This window comes from Hemibagrus wyckioides, linkage group LG20 (assembly GCF_019097595.1).
Source record: "Hemibagrus wyckioides isolate EC202008001 linkage group LG20, SWU_Hwy_1.0, whole genome shotgun sequence".
NCBI lineage: Eukaryota > Metazoa > Chordata > Actinopteri > Siluriformes > Bagridae > Hemibagrus > Hemibagrus wyckioides.
Window position 1 is genome coordinate 5,954,741 of NC_080729.1, and position 17,835 is coordinate 5,972,575.

At 39.8% G+C, this 17,835-nt stretch overlaps 1 protein-coding gene across 1 annotated transcript; it reads left to right on the plus strand.

Annotated features, from left to right (window-relative positions):
• Positions 1-2,339: 2,339 nt before the first annotated feature.
• cdyl (chromodomain protein, Y-like) lies at positions 2,340-17,307 on the plus strand. Its single transcript, XM_058418213.1, has 7 exons — positions 2,340-2,626; positions 10,602-11,340; positions 13,111-13,385; positions 13,546-13,718; positions 14,960-15,170; positions 15,834-15,977; positions 16,372-17,307. The coding sequence occupies exons 1-7, from the start codon at positions 2,600-2,602 to the stop codon at positions 16,525-16,527; spliced, it is 1,725 nt and encodes a 574-aa protein (XP_058274196.1). The 5' UTR covers positions 2,340-2,599; the 3' UTR covers positions 16,528-17,307.
• Positions 17,308-17,835: the final 528 nt, after the last annotated feature.

Below are 17,835 nucleotides of genomic sequence, written 5' to 3' on the forward strand. Positions count from 1 at the left end.
CTCTGATAGTGATAAAGGAATGTCTGACTCTTACTCTGTCATCGGTATGTATCTTTTGGTGGCACCATACTACTGATTTCAGCTGATACTTTATGGGTTATAAAGTCTGTTTGATTTGTGGGAGGCAATAACCTGAGAAAGAATATCCACAGGCCATCTCTAATGTCCAGCAGTGGTCTAAAGTCCTAATTCTCCCTAACTGTGTGGTTTTTCGACTGCTGCTGCTAAACTTTTTCTACAGGTCTAAAGAAATGCCTTCTGATGAGGCCTAAATATAATACCTACTTCACTTTCAGACCACATTTTCAAAAACATTTTCGGCTGGAAATATTGATCCCTCAGGTTCCTGTAGCATTGCACAGGCATGGGAATCAGGATAAATGAATAGAGGAGAAACAGCATCGAAAAAGCAGTATTATGTTTATCCTCCTCTGCCACCACAACCTGGCTGTAACCACTATCTAAGTCCAAGATCCAATCCAATCTATTGGTTCTTCGGTTTTTTAGAAGAGAATAGGTATTCTTCCAGAAGTCTCTAATCAACACACTTTCTTAAAGAACTGTCCTTCTTCTCCACAATCACCAGACGCAATGAATAGGGACTGTTACTCTCACTAATGAATTCTTGTGTTGTTTTAAGTGGGTTTCTCATACTGGTTTTAGTGGCCACTACAACTGTTATTTCATTCTGCATCACATCAGTGTCATTTTTACTAATTCTCAAACATATCTACATAATCATTTAGTATCCTTGCAACTTGTATCAGATAAATGTGCGATTTAAGTGTCTGTGGCTGTGAAATACTACGTGCAAACACGTACAAATATGCACACCTTTAACTCACACATCTACCTGCTGAAATGTTATTGCATTGTCCCCCTTCAATTGACCTCAGCTTGATCTAAAATTGAATTAGTTGATTAGTTAATAAGGTTTTCAGAAATTCCTGGGCCTATTTGACCCAACTTGTTACTTATCCCTGGACTACAGAGGGCTCTTAACCCTGAACCCCTCACCTCCCTGGTTTTAAAGTAACCAGTATCAAGGTAGGACCAAACCTCAGCTGAACAATTCCTAATTCCGTGCCTTTTCTTCTGAAAGCATAATAATAAACACAGGTAATAATAAAGATACACAAGCAAAACTAAATCCCTCCACACAAATGCCCAGAGGTTGAAAATGATATCGATGATTCCCACTTCTGAGTCAAATACAGCTCAGGACAACACAAGAGTGACACCACAAGAGCGTAAACTTACGGTGCTTCCCAAATCACATACTTCTTGGTATTTTGTAATATAAACAGTGAGTAGTGTGTTCACACTGAAAATTCCCACAAGAAGAAGTGCACTTCAAGTACCGGGATGATGCACTGAAATGAAATGTATAAAGTTGGACAATTCGATCAACAATTACAACTTTGCTTATGTAGCAGAAGAGGGGCAGGAGCTGATGATGGAAGAGAAAAGATTTTCAAGATGGCCGACGACACGCCCCCGGACAAGACATCTTACAAATGTCTTAAATTATCCAACGTTATTTGACACGTTTCAACATTTTTAAAAAATCATATGTATATATAATTTTTTAAAAGTGGTAAGAATATTACTTGGCTTAGCTGATGTTGCCAAGGAGGGTGGACATGTATGTGTCTTGTCTTTACTATTTTTAACCAAGAGATCCTACACAGACTATTTTAACCCAGAACTTGTACCTCATTTCGGTCCTTATTTTATCTCATCTTTTTTTCTTTTCTTCCTTTCCTCAGTCTCTCTCAGTTTGGGGAAGAGCCAAATATGGCTCTGATTTTCAGATGCACACTAAAGTAAAAAAAAAAAAAGTCTCTAAAGAACCTATATTTCTGGTAATATTCTGGATGGGTAGTGTAGCCTATACCTTTGTCAAGTAAATATACAGATAATTCTATTTTAAAAAAAAAAATGAAAAAGTAGGGTGAGGGTGAGATTATAGTAAGCAAAAAAAAAAAAAAAAAAGACTACTTAACTAACAGGTTAAGCTCCATTATATAGGATTTAAACTTCATAAAGATCATCTCTTATCATAATAACATGCAAGTGTATTTTCTTACTATGTTACTATACAAAAATTGCAGGAATAAAAAAAGCCTTAATCGCTCATTATTAAATATTTGCTTGAGGACAGAAGCAAAAATGTTACAAAAAATAATTTCAGATTTTTAAAAAAAAAAACCTAGCTAAAGCCTAACACGTTTATAATAAGAGAAGTGACAAGTATATGCATGTTATAATATGTTTATTGCTTCGATGGAAAGTAATTGGTTATTAAGTAAGACGCTAGTTGACCGTACGTAGGAACGTCACGACCACGTGACCTCTCTCCACTCTGACTCCGAAGCGTTGTGTCGTTCCCCCACACTGCTTCCGAAGTTTAGAAACACTCATTTAATGTAGTTTTGTCCCCACTAACGCGAAGCAAACCTTTCCGTATGGTACACACCGAGAAGACGTCTTGCCGTGTGTGAAATCGGTAACACGGACAAAGTTGAAGAGCGAGGCCAGCTGAAGTGGAGAAAGGCTTCCAGTCGGATTACTCCAGCATCGAGTATTTAACCAGGCCATGATGGCCACAGAGGAGCTGTATGAGGTAGGTCCTGCTGAAATATATAACAGCGACCCGAGCGATTCGTGCACTGCCCAATATTATCGTGATCGTTATTAAAACACCGAGAGAGTCTTGTAGTGAACTGAGCGGCTAGCCTGCATAGCTGATATCCCCTGCGCTGTATGGGTGGATTGCTAGCCGTGCTAGTTGTTTTCTAGCTCCTACACGTTGCTTCCTGAGTACCTGCTGTATTTATTTTTGTTCTTGTCGTCGTGTTGTGATGGAGATGTGAGCGTGTATTTAATGCTTAACTTTTTGTTTTCACACGATAATAGCAATAAAGGCTGGATCTGGGATAACAAACATGGAAGGTTTCCCCGGTGACCGAAAATAATTCCCTCTACTTCCCTCTTTGTTTTCTTTTTTATTTGACCAGGATGGCTCTCCTACTGTTCTTTCCTCATGTATATATCAGTATCATATCCTCCTAAAAGTCTATTGACATGTATTTATCCTCCTAAACGTTCATTGAGATGTTTATCTTCCATATCCTCCTGAAAGTCTATTGAGGTGTATTTATGCTCCATATCCTCCTGAAAGTCTATTGAGGTGTATTTATGCTCCATGTCCTCCTAAACGTCTACTGAAATGTATTTATCCTCCTAAACGTTCATTGAGATGTGTTTATCCTCCATGTCCTCCTGAAAGTCTATTGAGGTGTATTTATGCTCCATGTCCTCCTAAACGTCTACTGAAATGTATTTATCCTCCATATCCTCCTAAACGTTCATTGAGATGTATTTATCCTCCATATCCTCCTAAACGTTCATTGAGATGTATTTATCCTCCATATCCTCCTAAACGTTCATTGAGATGTATTTATCCTCCATATCCTCCTAAACGTTCATTGAGATGTATTTATCCTCCATATCCTCCTAAATGTTCATTGAGATGTATTTATCCTCCATATCCTCCTAAACGTTCATTGAGATGTATTTATCCTCCATATCCTCCTAAACGTTCATTGAGATGTATTTATCCTCCATATCCTCCTAAACGTTCATTGAGATGTATTTATCCTCCATATCCTCCTAAACGTTCATTGAGATGTATTTATCCTCCTAAAAGTCTATTGAGGTGTATTCATCCTCCTAAAAGTCTATTGAGGTGTATTCATCCTCCATATCCTCCTGAAAGTCTACTGAGGTGTATTTATCCTCCATATCCTCCTGAAAGTCTATTGAGGTGTATTTATCCTCCATATCCTCCTGAAAGTCTATTGAGGTGTATTTATCCTCCATATCCTCCTGAAAGTCTATTGAGGTGTATTTATCCTCCTGAAAGTCTATTGAGGTGTATTTATCCTCCTGAAAGTCTATTGAGGTGTATTTATCCTCCATATCCTCCTAAACGTCTATTGAGATGTATTTATCCTCCTAAAAGTCTAGTGAGGTGTATTTATCCTCCATAACCTCCTGAAAGTTTACTGAGTTGTATTTATGCTCCATATCCTCCTAAAAGACTGTTGAAATGTATTTATCCTCCTAAACGTTCATTGAGATGTATTTTTCCTCCATATCCTCCTGAAAGTCTACTGAGATGTATTTATCCTCCATATCCTCCTGAAAGTCTACTGAAGTGTATTTATCCTCCATATCCTCCTGAAAGTCTACTGAGATGTATTTATCCTCCATATCCTCCTAAAAGACTGTTGAAATGTATTTATCCTCCTAAACGTTCATTGAGATGTATTTTTCCTCCATATCCTCCTGAAAGTCTACTGAGATGTATTTATCCTCCATATCCTCCTGAAAGTCTACTGAGATGTATTTATCCTCCTGAAAGTCTACTGAGGTGTATTTATCCTCCATATCCTCCTGAAAGTCTACTGAGGTGTATTTATCCTCCATATCCTCCTAAACGTTCATTGAGATGTATTTATCCTCCATATCCTCCTAAAAATCTATTGAGATGTATTTATCCTCCTAAACGTCTATTGAGATGTATTTATCCTCCTAAAAGTCTATTGAGGTGTATTCATCCTCCATGTCCTCCTGAAAGTCTATTGAGGTGTATTTATCCTCCATATCCTCCTGAAAGTCTACTGAGGTGTATTTATCCTCCATATCCTCCTGAAAGTCTACTGAGGTGTATTTATCCTCCATATCCTCCTGAAAGTCTACTGAGGTGTATTTATCCTCCATATCCTCCTAAACGTTCATTGAGATGTATTTATCCTCCATATCCTCCTAAAAATCTATTGAGGTGTATTTATCCTCCATATCCTCCTAAAAGTCTACTGAGGTGTATTTATCCTCCATATCCTCCTAAACGTTCATTGAGATGTATTTATCCTCCATATCCTCCTAAAAATCTATTGAGATGTATTTATCCTCCTAAAAGTCTATTGAGATGTATTTATCCTCCTAAAAGTCTATTGAGGTGTATTCATCCTCCTAAAAGTCTATTGAGGTGTATTCATCCTCCATGTCCTCCTGAAAGTCTATTGAGGTGTATTCATCCTCCATATCCTCCTGAAAGTCTATTGAGGTGTATTTATGCTCCATGTCCTCCTAAACGTCTACTGAAATGTATTTATCCTCCTAAACGTCTGTTGAGATGTATTTATCCTACTAAACGTTCATTGAGATGTGTTTATCCTCCATATCCTCCTGAAAGTCTATTGAGGTGTATTTATCCTCCTAAAAATCTACTGAGGTCTATTTATCCTCCATATCCTCCTAAAAGTCTATTGAGATGTATTTATCCTCCTAAAAGTCTATTGAGATGTATTTATCCTCCTGAAAGTCTACTGAGGTGTATTTATCCTCCATATCCTCCTGAAAGTCTATTGAGATGTATTTATCTTCCATATCCTCCTGAAAGTCTATTGAGGTGTATTTATGCTCCATGTCCTCCTAAACGTCTACTGAAATGTATTTATCCTCCTAAACGTTCATTGAGATGTGTTTATCCTCCTAAAAGTCTATTGAGGTGTATTTATGCTCCATGTCCTCCTAAACGTCTACTGAAATGTATTTATCCTCCTAAACGTTCATTGAGATGTGTTTATCCTCCATAACCTCCTGAAAGTCTATTGAGGTGTATTTATCCTCCATATCCTCCTAAACGTCTATTGAGGTGTATTTATCCTCCATATCCTCCTAAAAGTCTATTGAGATGTATTTATCCTCCTAAACGTCTATTGAGGTGTATTTATCCTCCTAAAAGTCTATTGAGGTGTATTTATCCTCCATATCCTCCTAAAAGTCTATTGAGGTGTATTTATCCTCCTAAACGTCTATTGAGGTGTATTTATCCTCCATATCCTCCTAAACGTCTATTGAGGTGTATTTATCCTCCATATCCTCCTAAAAGTCTATTGAGATGTATTTATCCTCCTAAACGTCTATTGAGGTGTATTTATCCTCCATATCCTCCTGAAAGTCTATTGAGATGTATTTATCTTCCATATCCTCCTAAATGTCTACTGAAATGTATTTATCCTCCTAAACGTTCATTGAGATGTGTTTATCCTCCATATCCTCCTAAACGTCTATTGAGGTGTATTTATCCTCCATATCCTCCTAAACGTCTATTGAGGTGTATTTATCCTCCTAAAAGTCTATTGAGATGTATTTATCCTCCATATCCTCCTAAAAGTCTATTGAGGTGTATTTATCCTCCTAAAAGTCTATTGAGGTGTATTTATCCTCCATATCCTCCTAAAAGTCTATTGAGCTGTATTTCAGATATTGTTTTTAAGGCTTGGATTGTTTCCCTCCCCAATTTCAGATCTGTTCTTTTCATATATAGTTTTTTGATTTCTTAAAGTTGTGTTCATTTTGGAAAAAAAATTAAGTTCAGTCCTCATTATTAAAATGAAAGTATTTGCGAGGAAGTAAACAAACAAACAAAAAGGTAGGATAAGATCCCAAGATATAATTCTGGTTCGTTGAATCGCCTCAAAAGCATTTAACTAAGTGACATTTCTGCTGCCTGACGTAAAAGAAAGGACTTGCATCTTATTCACACATTTTTATAATGATGGATGTAAAAACGAACTAAATATACGTCCTAAAAGTGATGTTTTTGCATTTTATAGTAACTGATCCTCTTATGTGATGCTGTTTCTGTTGGGCACATGCTGGACAACATAAGGTGTTAAAATGCCCTGAAAAAATACAAAGAAATCAATGTACCCATGTTCAGCCAAAGCAGAATGTGTTGGATTTTTAAAATGTTGAAAAATATCAGGCACGTTGGATAATTTAAGACATTTGTAAGATGTCTTGTCCGTGGGAGTGTCGTCGGCCATCTTGAATTTTTTTCTCATCCATCATCAGCTCATGCCCCTCTTCTCTTACATAAGCAAAGCTGTAATTGTTTATTGCACCAATTGTCACTTTATTTTATCATTTGAAGTGCAATTCTTCTTGTTGGAATTTTCAGTGTAAACATTTCATTGGAATCAATTATATCATTTTCAACCTCTGGGCATTTGTTCTAACGTGTGTGGAGGGATTTCCTATCTTATTTTAACACAGTTTTAAATGATGTATGTAAAAAATAGTCTTCCCAGGCACTGTAATGAGAAGAAATTCCCTTTAGTGACTACTGATTGTTAACAAGGTGGTATTGAGAATTCTTGCATGAATAAGTTTTGGGACATCTGCCTTTACATGCACATGAATGTAATATGGAGTTGGCTCGCCCTTTGCAGCTATAACAGCTTCAACTCTTCTGCGAAGGCTTTCCATAAGGTTTAGGAGTGTGTTTATGGGAAATTTTGACCATTCCTCTAGAAGGGCATTTGGGAGGTCAGGCACTGATGTTGAACAAGTAGGCCTGTCTCGCTCTAATTCATCCCAAAGATCTATCAAAGTTCTGTCGGGTTGAGGTCAGGACTCTGTGCAGGCCAGTTCCTCCACTCCAAATTCGCTCATCTACCTTCCTTTGTGCACTGGTGTGCAGTCATGTTGGAACAGGAAGCGGTCATCCCCAAACTGTTCCCACAAAGTTGGGAGCTTGAAATTGTCCAAAATGTCTTGGTATGAAGCTGAAGCATTAAGAGTTCCTTTCACAGGAACTAAGGGGCCGAGTCCAACCCCTGAAAAACAACAACTGAATTCAATGATTTGAAGAGGTGTCCCAAAACCTTTGGCAATATAGAGTATCAGGTACAGGGAGAGATAAAGAGAATAAATGCATCTGAAATGGATAATACTTAAAAGTAAAACATAAATATGGGATATTGCCTTGTGGACTTTTTGCTTTGCTCAACTGGTTGAATATTGGATATTTTTTTTAGTAATTCCATTTCATATATGACAACTATTGCTTTATTTTGCTATTGTAGGTATTTGATATCTTGATACATTTCTTCCAATAAAGAAAAGTCTATTAGAGATGCCACGATACCAAAACATTGGCTGCGTTACCAGTAGCAGGTTTATTATGGCGGGTCCTCTTTCCAGAATGATATACTGGCGAATAATAGCCATCAAATTCATCAAAGCACACATAGATTGGATCTATTGTCGAACCAAAAGGCAACTATAATTCAATTTCATTGAATATCCTTAAATATCTCTGCATGACCAGAGAACAACAGTATTGATTTTTGTAACATATGTGTCGTCCTTGTATTTTGTTATCTAATCAGTGGGGTTTGTTCTCTAGCTTGTCAGAAAAAGACAGAAAAGTGCACTAGCTACTCCTCCAGAGGTTCAGAAGACACAGATCAGGCTTTAAACTCTCACCTGAGATTGAAATAATAAATATATGGGAAAATACTCACAGGTACCATCTGTTGGTCACTTCCACTATCACCAGTTCTAGGGGTGAAGTGGTACAGGACCCTCACGGTATTGTGTTGTAGTCAGTGTTTGAGATTCGGTACACATGATATGATCGTATCAAAAGACAACTTTAAGCCCTTGTTTGTTGCAACGTTGAGGAAGTGTTTGTGGAGAAAAATGTTAAAATGTAAAACAAGAGTAACGCACAGAAATTTTAGCTAGATTAAATAAAATAAACGTTAACCTTAATAATAACATAATTGTAACAAGTACAGAAGTCGTCGGATTAACTTTTATGAAACATTGACATCAACAACATTTTTCTGCCGTGTGTGTCCTACTTGGAATTTCATACCTAGGTTCAAGGATATTGACGAGATGTTAGAAATCCTCCACGAAATAAGTCCCGCATGTCGTAAGCTACGAAACCCCTGAAGGCATGTGTAATCACCTTTGATCTGACAGAATCACGAGGCAATTTTTGTCCGGAAACAGCAGTTAACTTCCTCTGTCCCTTTGTTTCGGTCACATTTTTTCATTCTGGAAAATCTAGTTCTAGTTTATGTTTTCGATCAAGGTGGATTTGACGCATTTGCCTATAAAACTTGGCGATTTCTTTTTGGTGACCCATCCTTAAACCTGAAATGCTTCCAATCCTTGGAGCGATACGATTGAGAAGCATTTTGATTTCGTTCCTACTGAAACCTTCCTTCGTAGTGAAATTTGGGCCATTTGGGCCGGCAATTTGCAAACGATGAAAGATGCCACATTTCGTTGGCTACCAATGTGGCCAGTGGACCGATCAGGTACGTTCTTTCAAAGGCGGTCGCTGTTTCAGCTTTTGCCAGTTCGTACTCGGTTCTCTTCATGGTCCTGTCTGTGTAACAGTCAACAGAGATTGATGCTTTCATCCAAATTAGAGAACAATTCTACACTTTTACCTGTTCACCAAGAAAAAAAGTTCGTTTTCTTTGCATTACTCTCCTGATTGGCTGTAGCTTCTCCCAGTCACTATGTAGCCGGAGTCTTGTTCTGCAGCCAAACATCCTGCTACGACTTAATGCTGCGTTTGTGAAGGCAGAATGTGACGTAATTTCGATATTATGCCCATCATTGCTACCAGGTTCACAGTAAAGTATAAACACTATGCCGTGTGATAAATCCCACCCTTGACAGGTATCACTGTAACAAGATAACCTTATAACAAGATCTTATTCACTTCACCGGTCAGTTGATTTAATCTCACAGCTGATCAGTGTATATGCCATAAGTAGCCTTGCAACTGTTTCCTGCTCTATAATTTATCTGAAGTGTTTTGGGTAAGACCCGATGTCTATTGTGGTAAGCTTTGACCCAGCATCCTGTCACAACTCCACTGGTTGCCAACTATTATTACAGCCTTTATTCCTGATGTACAGAGAGAGTAGCACAGCCACGGCGATGAAAGAGTCGAGCATCAGAAGCATCCTGTCTCTTTGTGACAGTTGAATAACATTATTAGGGCAATTATTTAAGGGAGTTAAGGTGTGTCGTATTTTGCATAGTGATGCTCTCTGATGTTAGTTATTCTGGGATGTATGAATGGGAATGGTATGAATGGTACGGACAAGCTGGAATCTTAAAGACCCAGCAGATAAGTACTTAAATATAGCTTTGGGATACGCGAGTTTTTAAGCACTCATTAAGTAAATTGCACATTGTTCCTCTTCTGTTCTGCTTAAATGGCATTTTCAGTAATACACTACTATAAAATTACTATAGAAGACACATCTCTGGTTTGTGTGATGTTGCATCCAGTGCCTCCAGGATTCCCTGTGATTTTATGATCGCAAGAATCAAGCAGACTTTCTGATATTCGGAAAAGCTACCAATTTTTTTTAAAAATTGCTGCAGATTATCCGCAGATTTCACCCGAGACACATCGAGTGCTCTCTCAAGTCCTTTTTCACCTTTTTCACACACCTGAGTAAGGGCAAATTTTAGGGGGGAAAAAAATCAAACATTTCAAGCCATAACAACAATTTCACAAAATCCTGGAGGGACTGGATAGCTTCCTGTCTTGTCTTACATTCATTTCTGAGGAAATACACGACTTATAATTGCGTAAATATTTACAGATCATTTCTGTTCATATTACTCATTTGTTGTCTCCTAAGACTTGAATATTTTAATGCAGAAATTAAACTTTCGTGTTATCCCTTTTTCATGCTCTCTAGGTCGAGAGAATTGTTGGTAAACGTAAAAACAAGAAAGGGAAGATGGAGTATTTGGTTCGCTGGAGAGGTTATACTTTCGAAGGAGACACTTGGGAGCCGGAAGCCAATCTAACCAGCTGCATGGAGTTTATAAATGAGTTCAATCGGCAGCACAGCGAGAGGCCGGGAGACACGCCCTCCGTGCGCTCTACACGCAGGTCTCCTAGCGCGGCTGTGGGTCACGCCTCCGCCAACAATGCACGCAAGCAGATGAACAGGCCTCAGCCACACAACAACAACAACAGCAGCAGCACCACTGCTCCATCTGCTCTGAGCACGCCTTCCACCAGTGTTACAAAACAACTACAACCACCACAGAATGCACTGGATAACAGGGACACGGAAGCTAACGCAGACACGCAACGGCAGCCTTTTTTATCCACCCCCACTGCCAGCGCTTTACGCTGTAGTATGGACCTGGCCAAGTCTGGAATCAAAATCTTGGTGCCAAAAAGCCCGATGAACAGTCGAGCTGACTCGGAGCAGTCTCCCAGCGAGGCAGCACACAGTCTGGAACAGGGCGGAGAGGAGCCCGACTCCGTCCCCCCTGAAGTGGCCGTACAGGAGAAGTCTGCCGGACACGTCCTCGTGTCTGGACAGGGGCGGGCACGCATGGGCACGCGGCCCAGGACACAAGCAGCTCTGCCTCCGCCTCAAGTTCCCATCACACCTGCTGCTGTCCGCACACTGAACGGGAAAGGTATATCTGTTAAAGCTGTCTTTTGTCTAGCTCTATTTGTTGAGATGAACAACTTATTGTAACGCAGTGGTTCTTAACCTGTTGGTAAGTGCGACCCACTTTAAGAGGGACAGTCTATAGTGACGCCCCTATCTCTATGGATAAAGATTAATATCTTATAAAACAGCATCAGTGGGATAATTAGGCTTGGATAAAGGATGAGAGGTGGTTCAGATGAAGATGAATAAGGATCTGGAAACTCTCTTCAGTCATGAATCAGGCTCTGTACATGTACTTGCTCATGGCGAGTACATCGCTCCATGTCTCATCCGTCCAGCTATGATTACTATAAACCACAAATTGCTAAACCTAGGTGACTTCTTCCAATCGGCAGTTAATTAGCTATATTGTGTTGCAGTGCCATTAGGCAAGTATTTTATGCATTCATTCAAAAAAATTTTCCTTTGACTCCACTGCTACTACTTTACCACCACCACCACCACCACCACCCCCTTCCCAAGGGGTACTATGACTCTTTTTTACCAGACTCTCGATCTGTGAATTTTTTTTTCCACTCCACAATGGTGGTTAATGACTCATGTGAAAGTAGACACTCAGGGCTTTAACAATTTGTAGTAGTATTTATTTAAGTCTGTTTTTATTTCTAGCCTTCTAGTGGCAATATATTCATGGAAAAGTTATCTTTAAAGTAAATGATGTTATACTTTTTGAGATGCCGCAAGTTTTAACACATAAGCTTCCGAAATTTAAAGGTGTTATATTCAACCTGTGTAAAGTTATCCCAACTTTTTATTTGAGCAGCGGATCTAAAGTGAAAACTAGAACCATCTCACAGTTCAGCAAAAGACAGTGATTTAGAATGACTACATCAAAATGTACCATGATTTTTAATGAATACTGCATTTTTCCCCCCCCTCCACTTCCCTTCAGGTGAAACAATGCAATGTTGTTCTTCAGGGTTGGCAATGCAGAGAATATTTCCACTGGGGATTAATAACCTCCATTAATCGTCATTCATTCATTCTTATATAGGCTGTCAGTCATCTGTATATGTTCCTTTCCATCTAGCCATCCATCAATCACCATCCATCTCCATGCAGGGAATAAAAAGACTGTCGAATAACGTGTGTAAATCAAAACCCTGTGCACGTAACTCTACAAAACACTGCTGTACAAATTCTTACTGTATTTATGAATTATGTCCTGTTTTTATAAGGATTCAATTCTAAAATCTCAACAAAAAACACACAGATAAAGATATAACTCTAACAACTCGAAAATTTACCACTGGTTTAGTTTACACACACACACCTCGCTAAAAGCACGAACTAAAAGAAGCGACAATGGACTCTCATAATAACATCAGTATAGTCTCAGACATTAATAGTCGAGGGAAAGCTTAATCGGTCACACACAATGCACATGCAAGGTCCAGAAGATCACCTAGCGGGATGTGAGCAGGCTTTTCACACCACTCCAGTTCCCACACACCGTCTCACATAAGTTTTTTTTATTCTTCCCTATTTGTGAATTCTCAGTCATTGTTCATATTATTTTATGAGTCTTAATAAAACTCATAAAACTCAAACTCAAAAAGATTCTGGAGATTTTAGAATCAAACTTTCACAAAAACATGATTAAGCTCACATTTTTAGAGTTACGCACCTTTTGGTTTTGATGTACACACGTGTTTTATTCCATACCCCGTAAATGTCTAATGTAAATGTGTCTTGAGCCACAGACTGGCATTGATATCGTTTTATGTCAAAGGTACATCGACACTTATGGAGGCCTCATCAGCCAGCGGCTCAACCAGTGTACAGAACGGCACAGCAGGAGTGGCAGCTGGCTCAGGTGTGACGAGCGCATTAGGCAAACGCCCGAGGCCCGAAGAACGCTCTGCCATCGACAAGCGTCTGCGCTTCAGCGTTCGTCAGACGGAGAGCGCCTACCGCTATAGAGACATTGTTGTGAAGAAACAGGACGGCTTCACACACATTCTGTTTTCAACCAAGACGTCTGAGAACAATTCACTAAATCCTGATGTGAGTGTAAACACGTAAAATCGGGGAGTCCATGGATTTATGGTCCTTAATTATATATTTTTGCAATGCAATACAATCCTGTCTCTGTCTGAGAGTAATATCTCTCACACATTTAGTTGAAGATGTTTTAAAAGTGCTTTCTGCGTCCTGAATGCTGCAGGTGATGAAGGAGGTTCAGAGCGCCATGGCAACAGCGTCAGCGGACGACAGCAAGTTGGTCTTGCTGAGCGCGGTCGGAAGCGTGTTCTGTTTTGGCTTGGACTTCATCTACTTAATCAGACGACTCACAGATGACCGCAAAAGAGAAAGCATTAAAATGGCAGAAACCATTAGGTAAAAAAAAAAAAAAAAAAAGACTTAAATTCTAGGATTGAATGGTGAATAAAAAGCCCCCCGGTGGTCCAGCGGCAGGATCCCATGCTCTCATTGCCGCGGCCCGGGTTCGATTGCCGGGTAGGCAGCTAACCCACTGCAAAGTTAACTTAGTGCCAGCCCCAAGCGCAGGTTAAATGGGAGGGTTGCGTCAGGAAGGGCATCCGGCGTAAAACTTGTGCCAAATTCGAAACATGCGGACCAAATGATCCGCTGTGCCGACCCCAAAACTCGGAGCAGCCGAAAGAACAATGACATAAGCTGTTTAGCACATTCACTATTCAAGCCTATCAGTGAGAATAAATTCATTCTGGGCACAGTGTTTAATGGACAGTGCAGCAAAATGGGTGTTTAATTTGGAGGAAGAATAGAGGACATGAAAGTTGAGAGGGTTAACAAGAGTTCTGTCCAGGAATGCAACACTTCCAGTCTTTTTGAGTACGTTTGGCAACAGTGTTGTGTGTGTGTGCGTGTGTGTGCGTGCACGTGTGTGTACTCGCTATGTTTCCGGTCGTAAGACACAATATATACATGATGCAATTTGAAAAAAGGTTGTAATGTTTACTAAAGGGCCAAATGATAGTGGACACCTGACCATCACACCCATATGCTGTTGCCATAGCAGTACAGTTTCCCTCCACTGGAACTAAGACTCTAACTAACTAAGACTCTGGAACTAACCTGTTCCAGCATAGCAATGCCCCTGTGCACATAGCAAAGTCCATGAAGACCTGGTTCGCCAAGTTTGGTGTGAGAGAACTCAAATGGCCTGCACAGAGCCCTGACCTCAACCCTACTTGAACCCCTTTGACCTCTTGGACCAAAATCAAGTGCCAAAATCAAAGCCTTCATAGATGACGTTATTATAAAAGGGAAATAACTCAATATTAATGCCCATGATTTTAGAATAGAATGTTTTAGTGGTCATGTGTCTGCATGTTTATATTCAAGGAAACCAGTTGGCTTTATTTTTGGTTTTGCACTGTTGCTAGATAAACCACTTAGAGGTTTATTGCCTCCAAACCACAGGCCAGAATCATTATACACTTTCCTCACCCTCTGTCCAGCTGTACCATCAGATGTAATTGTCTGTATGGGTTTGAAACTGTATGATGTGTTGCCTATTAAAGAGAACAAGAGTTTGGAGACGTGATAAACAGTTAAATACAATAACAGCTATATTTTTAATGATCTGTTCTCAGGGCTTTTGTGAACACATTCATCCAGTTCAAGAAACCAATTATTGCTGCTGTAAACGGACCTGCTGTTGGGCTCGGAGCCTCCATCTTGCCCCTTTGTGACGTTATCTGGGCCAATGAGAAGGCGTGGTTTCAAACCCCGTACGCCATCTTTGGCCAGACGCCAGACGCGTGTTCCTCTGTAACGTTCCCTCACATCATGGGGGTTGCATCGGTGAGTGTGTGTTCTGAGATTTACGCTTCATTCGTGTTCCTTTCACTGTATTTGTTGTGTATATAAATGACATTGCCGTATAAAGAACAGCATTTTTTTTTTTTTTTGCTGTTTTGCACAATAATCCATCATTGTACATGTTTGATTTTGTTGTTGTCTTAAAATGATTGCTTTAAGATATCTCCAGAACTTGCCTCCAGCTCTGGCATGTTTAATAAGTTTGGACATGATTTCCAAAGGCACATACCTGTGTGTGGAAAGATCCACAATTCTTAGTGCACCCAAACCCATGTAGACTGGGCTTGGGCATGGAGGTGACCAAGAGTCCAGTGGTACCGCTAACAGAGCTTCAGACGTCCTTTAGCCTTTAGATATACAGAAGTCACTTTAGAGTAATAGGTATGCGATAAGCATTCTCTTGAGGAAAGAGAATCTCTGGGCAGGTGAGGCAAAGCCCCAGGTACTTGTAATACCATCACTACAGTGAAGCAAGGTGGTGGTAGCATCATGCTGCAGGAGTGGAGGGATGGATGGGCAGAATTGAGGAGAGGATGAATGCAGCCAAATACAGAGAGGTCCACTGAAAAACTGAATGGATCAGGGTCTGAAAATTTGTCTAAATTCAAGTTTTTGATTTTTAATGGACACACTTCTCTCTTTCAGGCTAATGAGATGTTACTGAGCGGGAGAAAGCTGACGGCTCAGGAGGCGTGCGCTAAAGGCTTGGTGTCTCAGGTGCTGTGGCCAGGGACCTTCGGTCAGGAGGTCATGGCTCGCATTAAAGAGCTAGTCTCTTGTAATTCAGTTGTAAGTCATCACCTTTATTTTATTTTACCTACGTTTTTTTTTTTTTTCTCCTTCAGTGACATTCTGCATGCTCATATCTTCTCATCTTCTGCTTTTCCGTTAATGCATTCCATTACGCATAACTGCCACGCGTTTAACGTTTAGTATTTTTCTAAAAATAACGTGTGTAATAACTCCTTTTTATTTCCCTCCCCTCAAAACCCGGGAAAAGAGAATTTAATACTGTCTATTTTTAAAATTTGCTAAATTTTAAAAATTTTAAATAATTTTTGTAAACCTTCACAAGTACATCTACATCCATAAGTCATATTTTATTTCTTTTTTTTTTTTTTTTTTGTATTTTTTATTTTACTTCATTTTCATGATGCTGCTCTTCACCACGCCATCCCTGGAGGTTCTGTGGGAGTCCAAAGCGCTGGTGAGGAACGTTAACCGAGCCGCCCTGGAGCAGGCCAACGAGAGGGAGTGTGAGGCACTAAAGAGGATGTGGGGCTCCCCGCAGGGCATGGACTCCATTCTGAAATACCTGCAGAAGATGAACGACTTCTGAGTTAATAAAAGAATTTAAAAAAGAAAGAACACAAGCGTATTCGCTCGCCGTTACACAGTGGACACCGTTCACAAGTGCCTGATGGGGAAAGACAGGAGTTTTGAATTTAGTATAATGGCGGATGTAAATCTCAGTATTGATCGTGTTTATGTTTTGCCTGCTGGAATAGGTTTCCTTTCCCAGGAGAACGAGATTCAGCTGTAAATATCGCAGAAGACGTTTTTTTTTGTTTTTCAACTTCCCTCGCAGACGTCGATACCTAACGTGTGGAAACGTCCCGACAGGGCTCACAGTTCAGGTTCCATGCAGCCGAAGGATGACTTTTGTTTTCTCCCCGATTTTATCACTCATCACTTCCTTTAAGAAGCTCTAGGGAAACAATAGTTGCTCTTTTATTTTTCCCCTGCTGGATATCTTTTATCCAGCAGGATTCTGTGCTCATATTCTTATATCTTCGTACGTCCACCGATTATCCCGAGCGTCAGTACCTGTTTCCGGCAAATGTGAGAATCTCAATCTGATAGGCGTCAGTGTTAAAACTTCCAACTATAAAATTAGTTTAAAAAAAGAAGTTATTTATGCTTTATGAACTTTATTAAGTATTTATTGAACAATTGGATAATGCTTTCCAGTGCGTTTTCCCTTTCACTCGGTCCATTTGTAAACTGAATCTCCATGTGGTGTATTATGTTTAGAAACACTTTCATTTCTCTCATGGTTGCTAATTATTTGTTTAGCATATTGTAGATTTTTCTACTATAAAACACTTCACTGATTTTACTCTGTCCAATCTCTTCCCTGAACAAGTCTGAACTTTGTGCTTTGAAACATCCGGTGGAAGCCGCATTAATATATTTCATATTAACACTATTCGCGTAGCTCGTAATTTCATCGATTCGACTAGGATTCTGCCCCACACTCAAAGCTTACAGGAAGGGATTCATCAAGGGCTCTGTGAATAATCCAAGGTTCGACTCAGATAAAAGAGCCACACTGTTGTTGGGTTCTACATACACTGTATTGCTAATAGTTTCGACACCCCTCCAAATCATTGAATTCTGGTGTTAGTTCCCATGAAAGGACCTCTCAGTGCTTCAGCATACCAAGACTTTTTGGACAATTTCATGGTTTGTGGGAAGAGTTTGAGGATGACCTCTTCCTGTTCCAACATGACTGCACACCAGTGCACAAAGCAAGGTCCATAAAGACATGGATGAGCGAGTTTGCTGCGAGTCCTTACCATAACCTGATAGAACACCTTTGGGATGAATTAGAGCAGAGACCTGACCTCACAAATGTGCTTCTAGA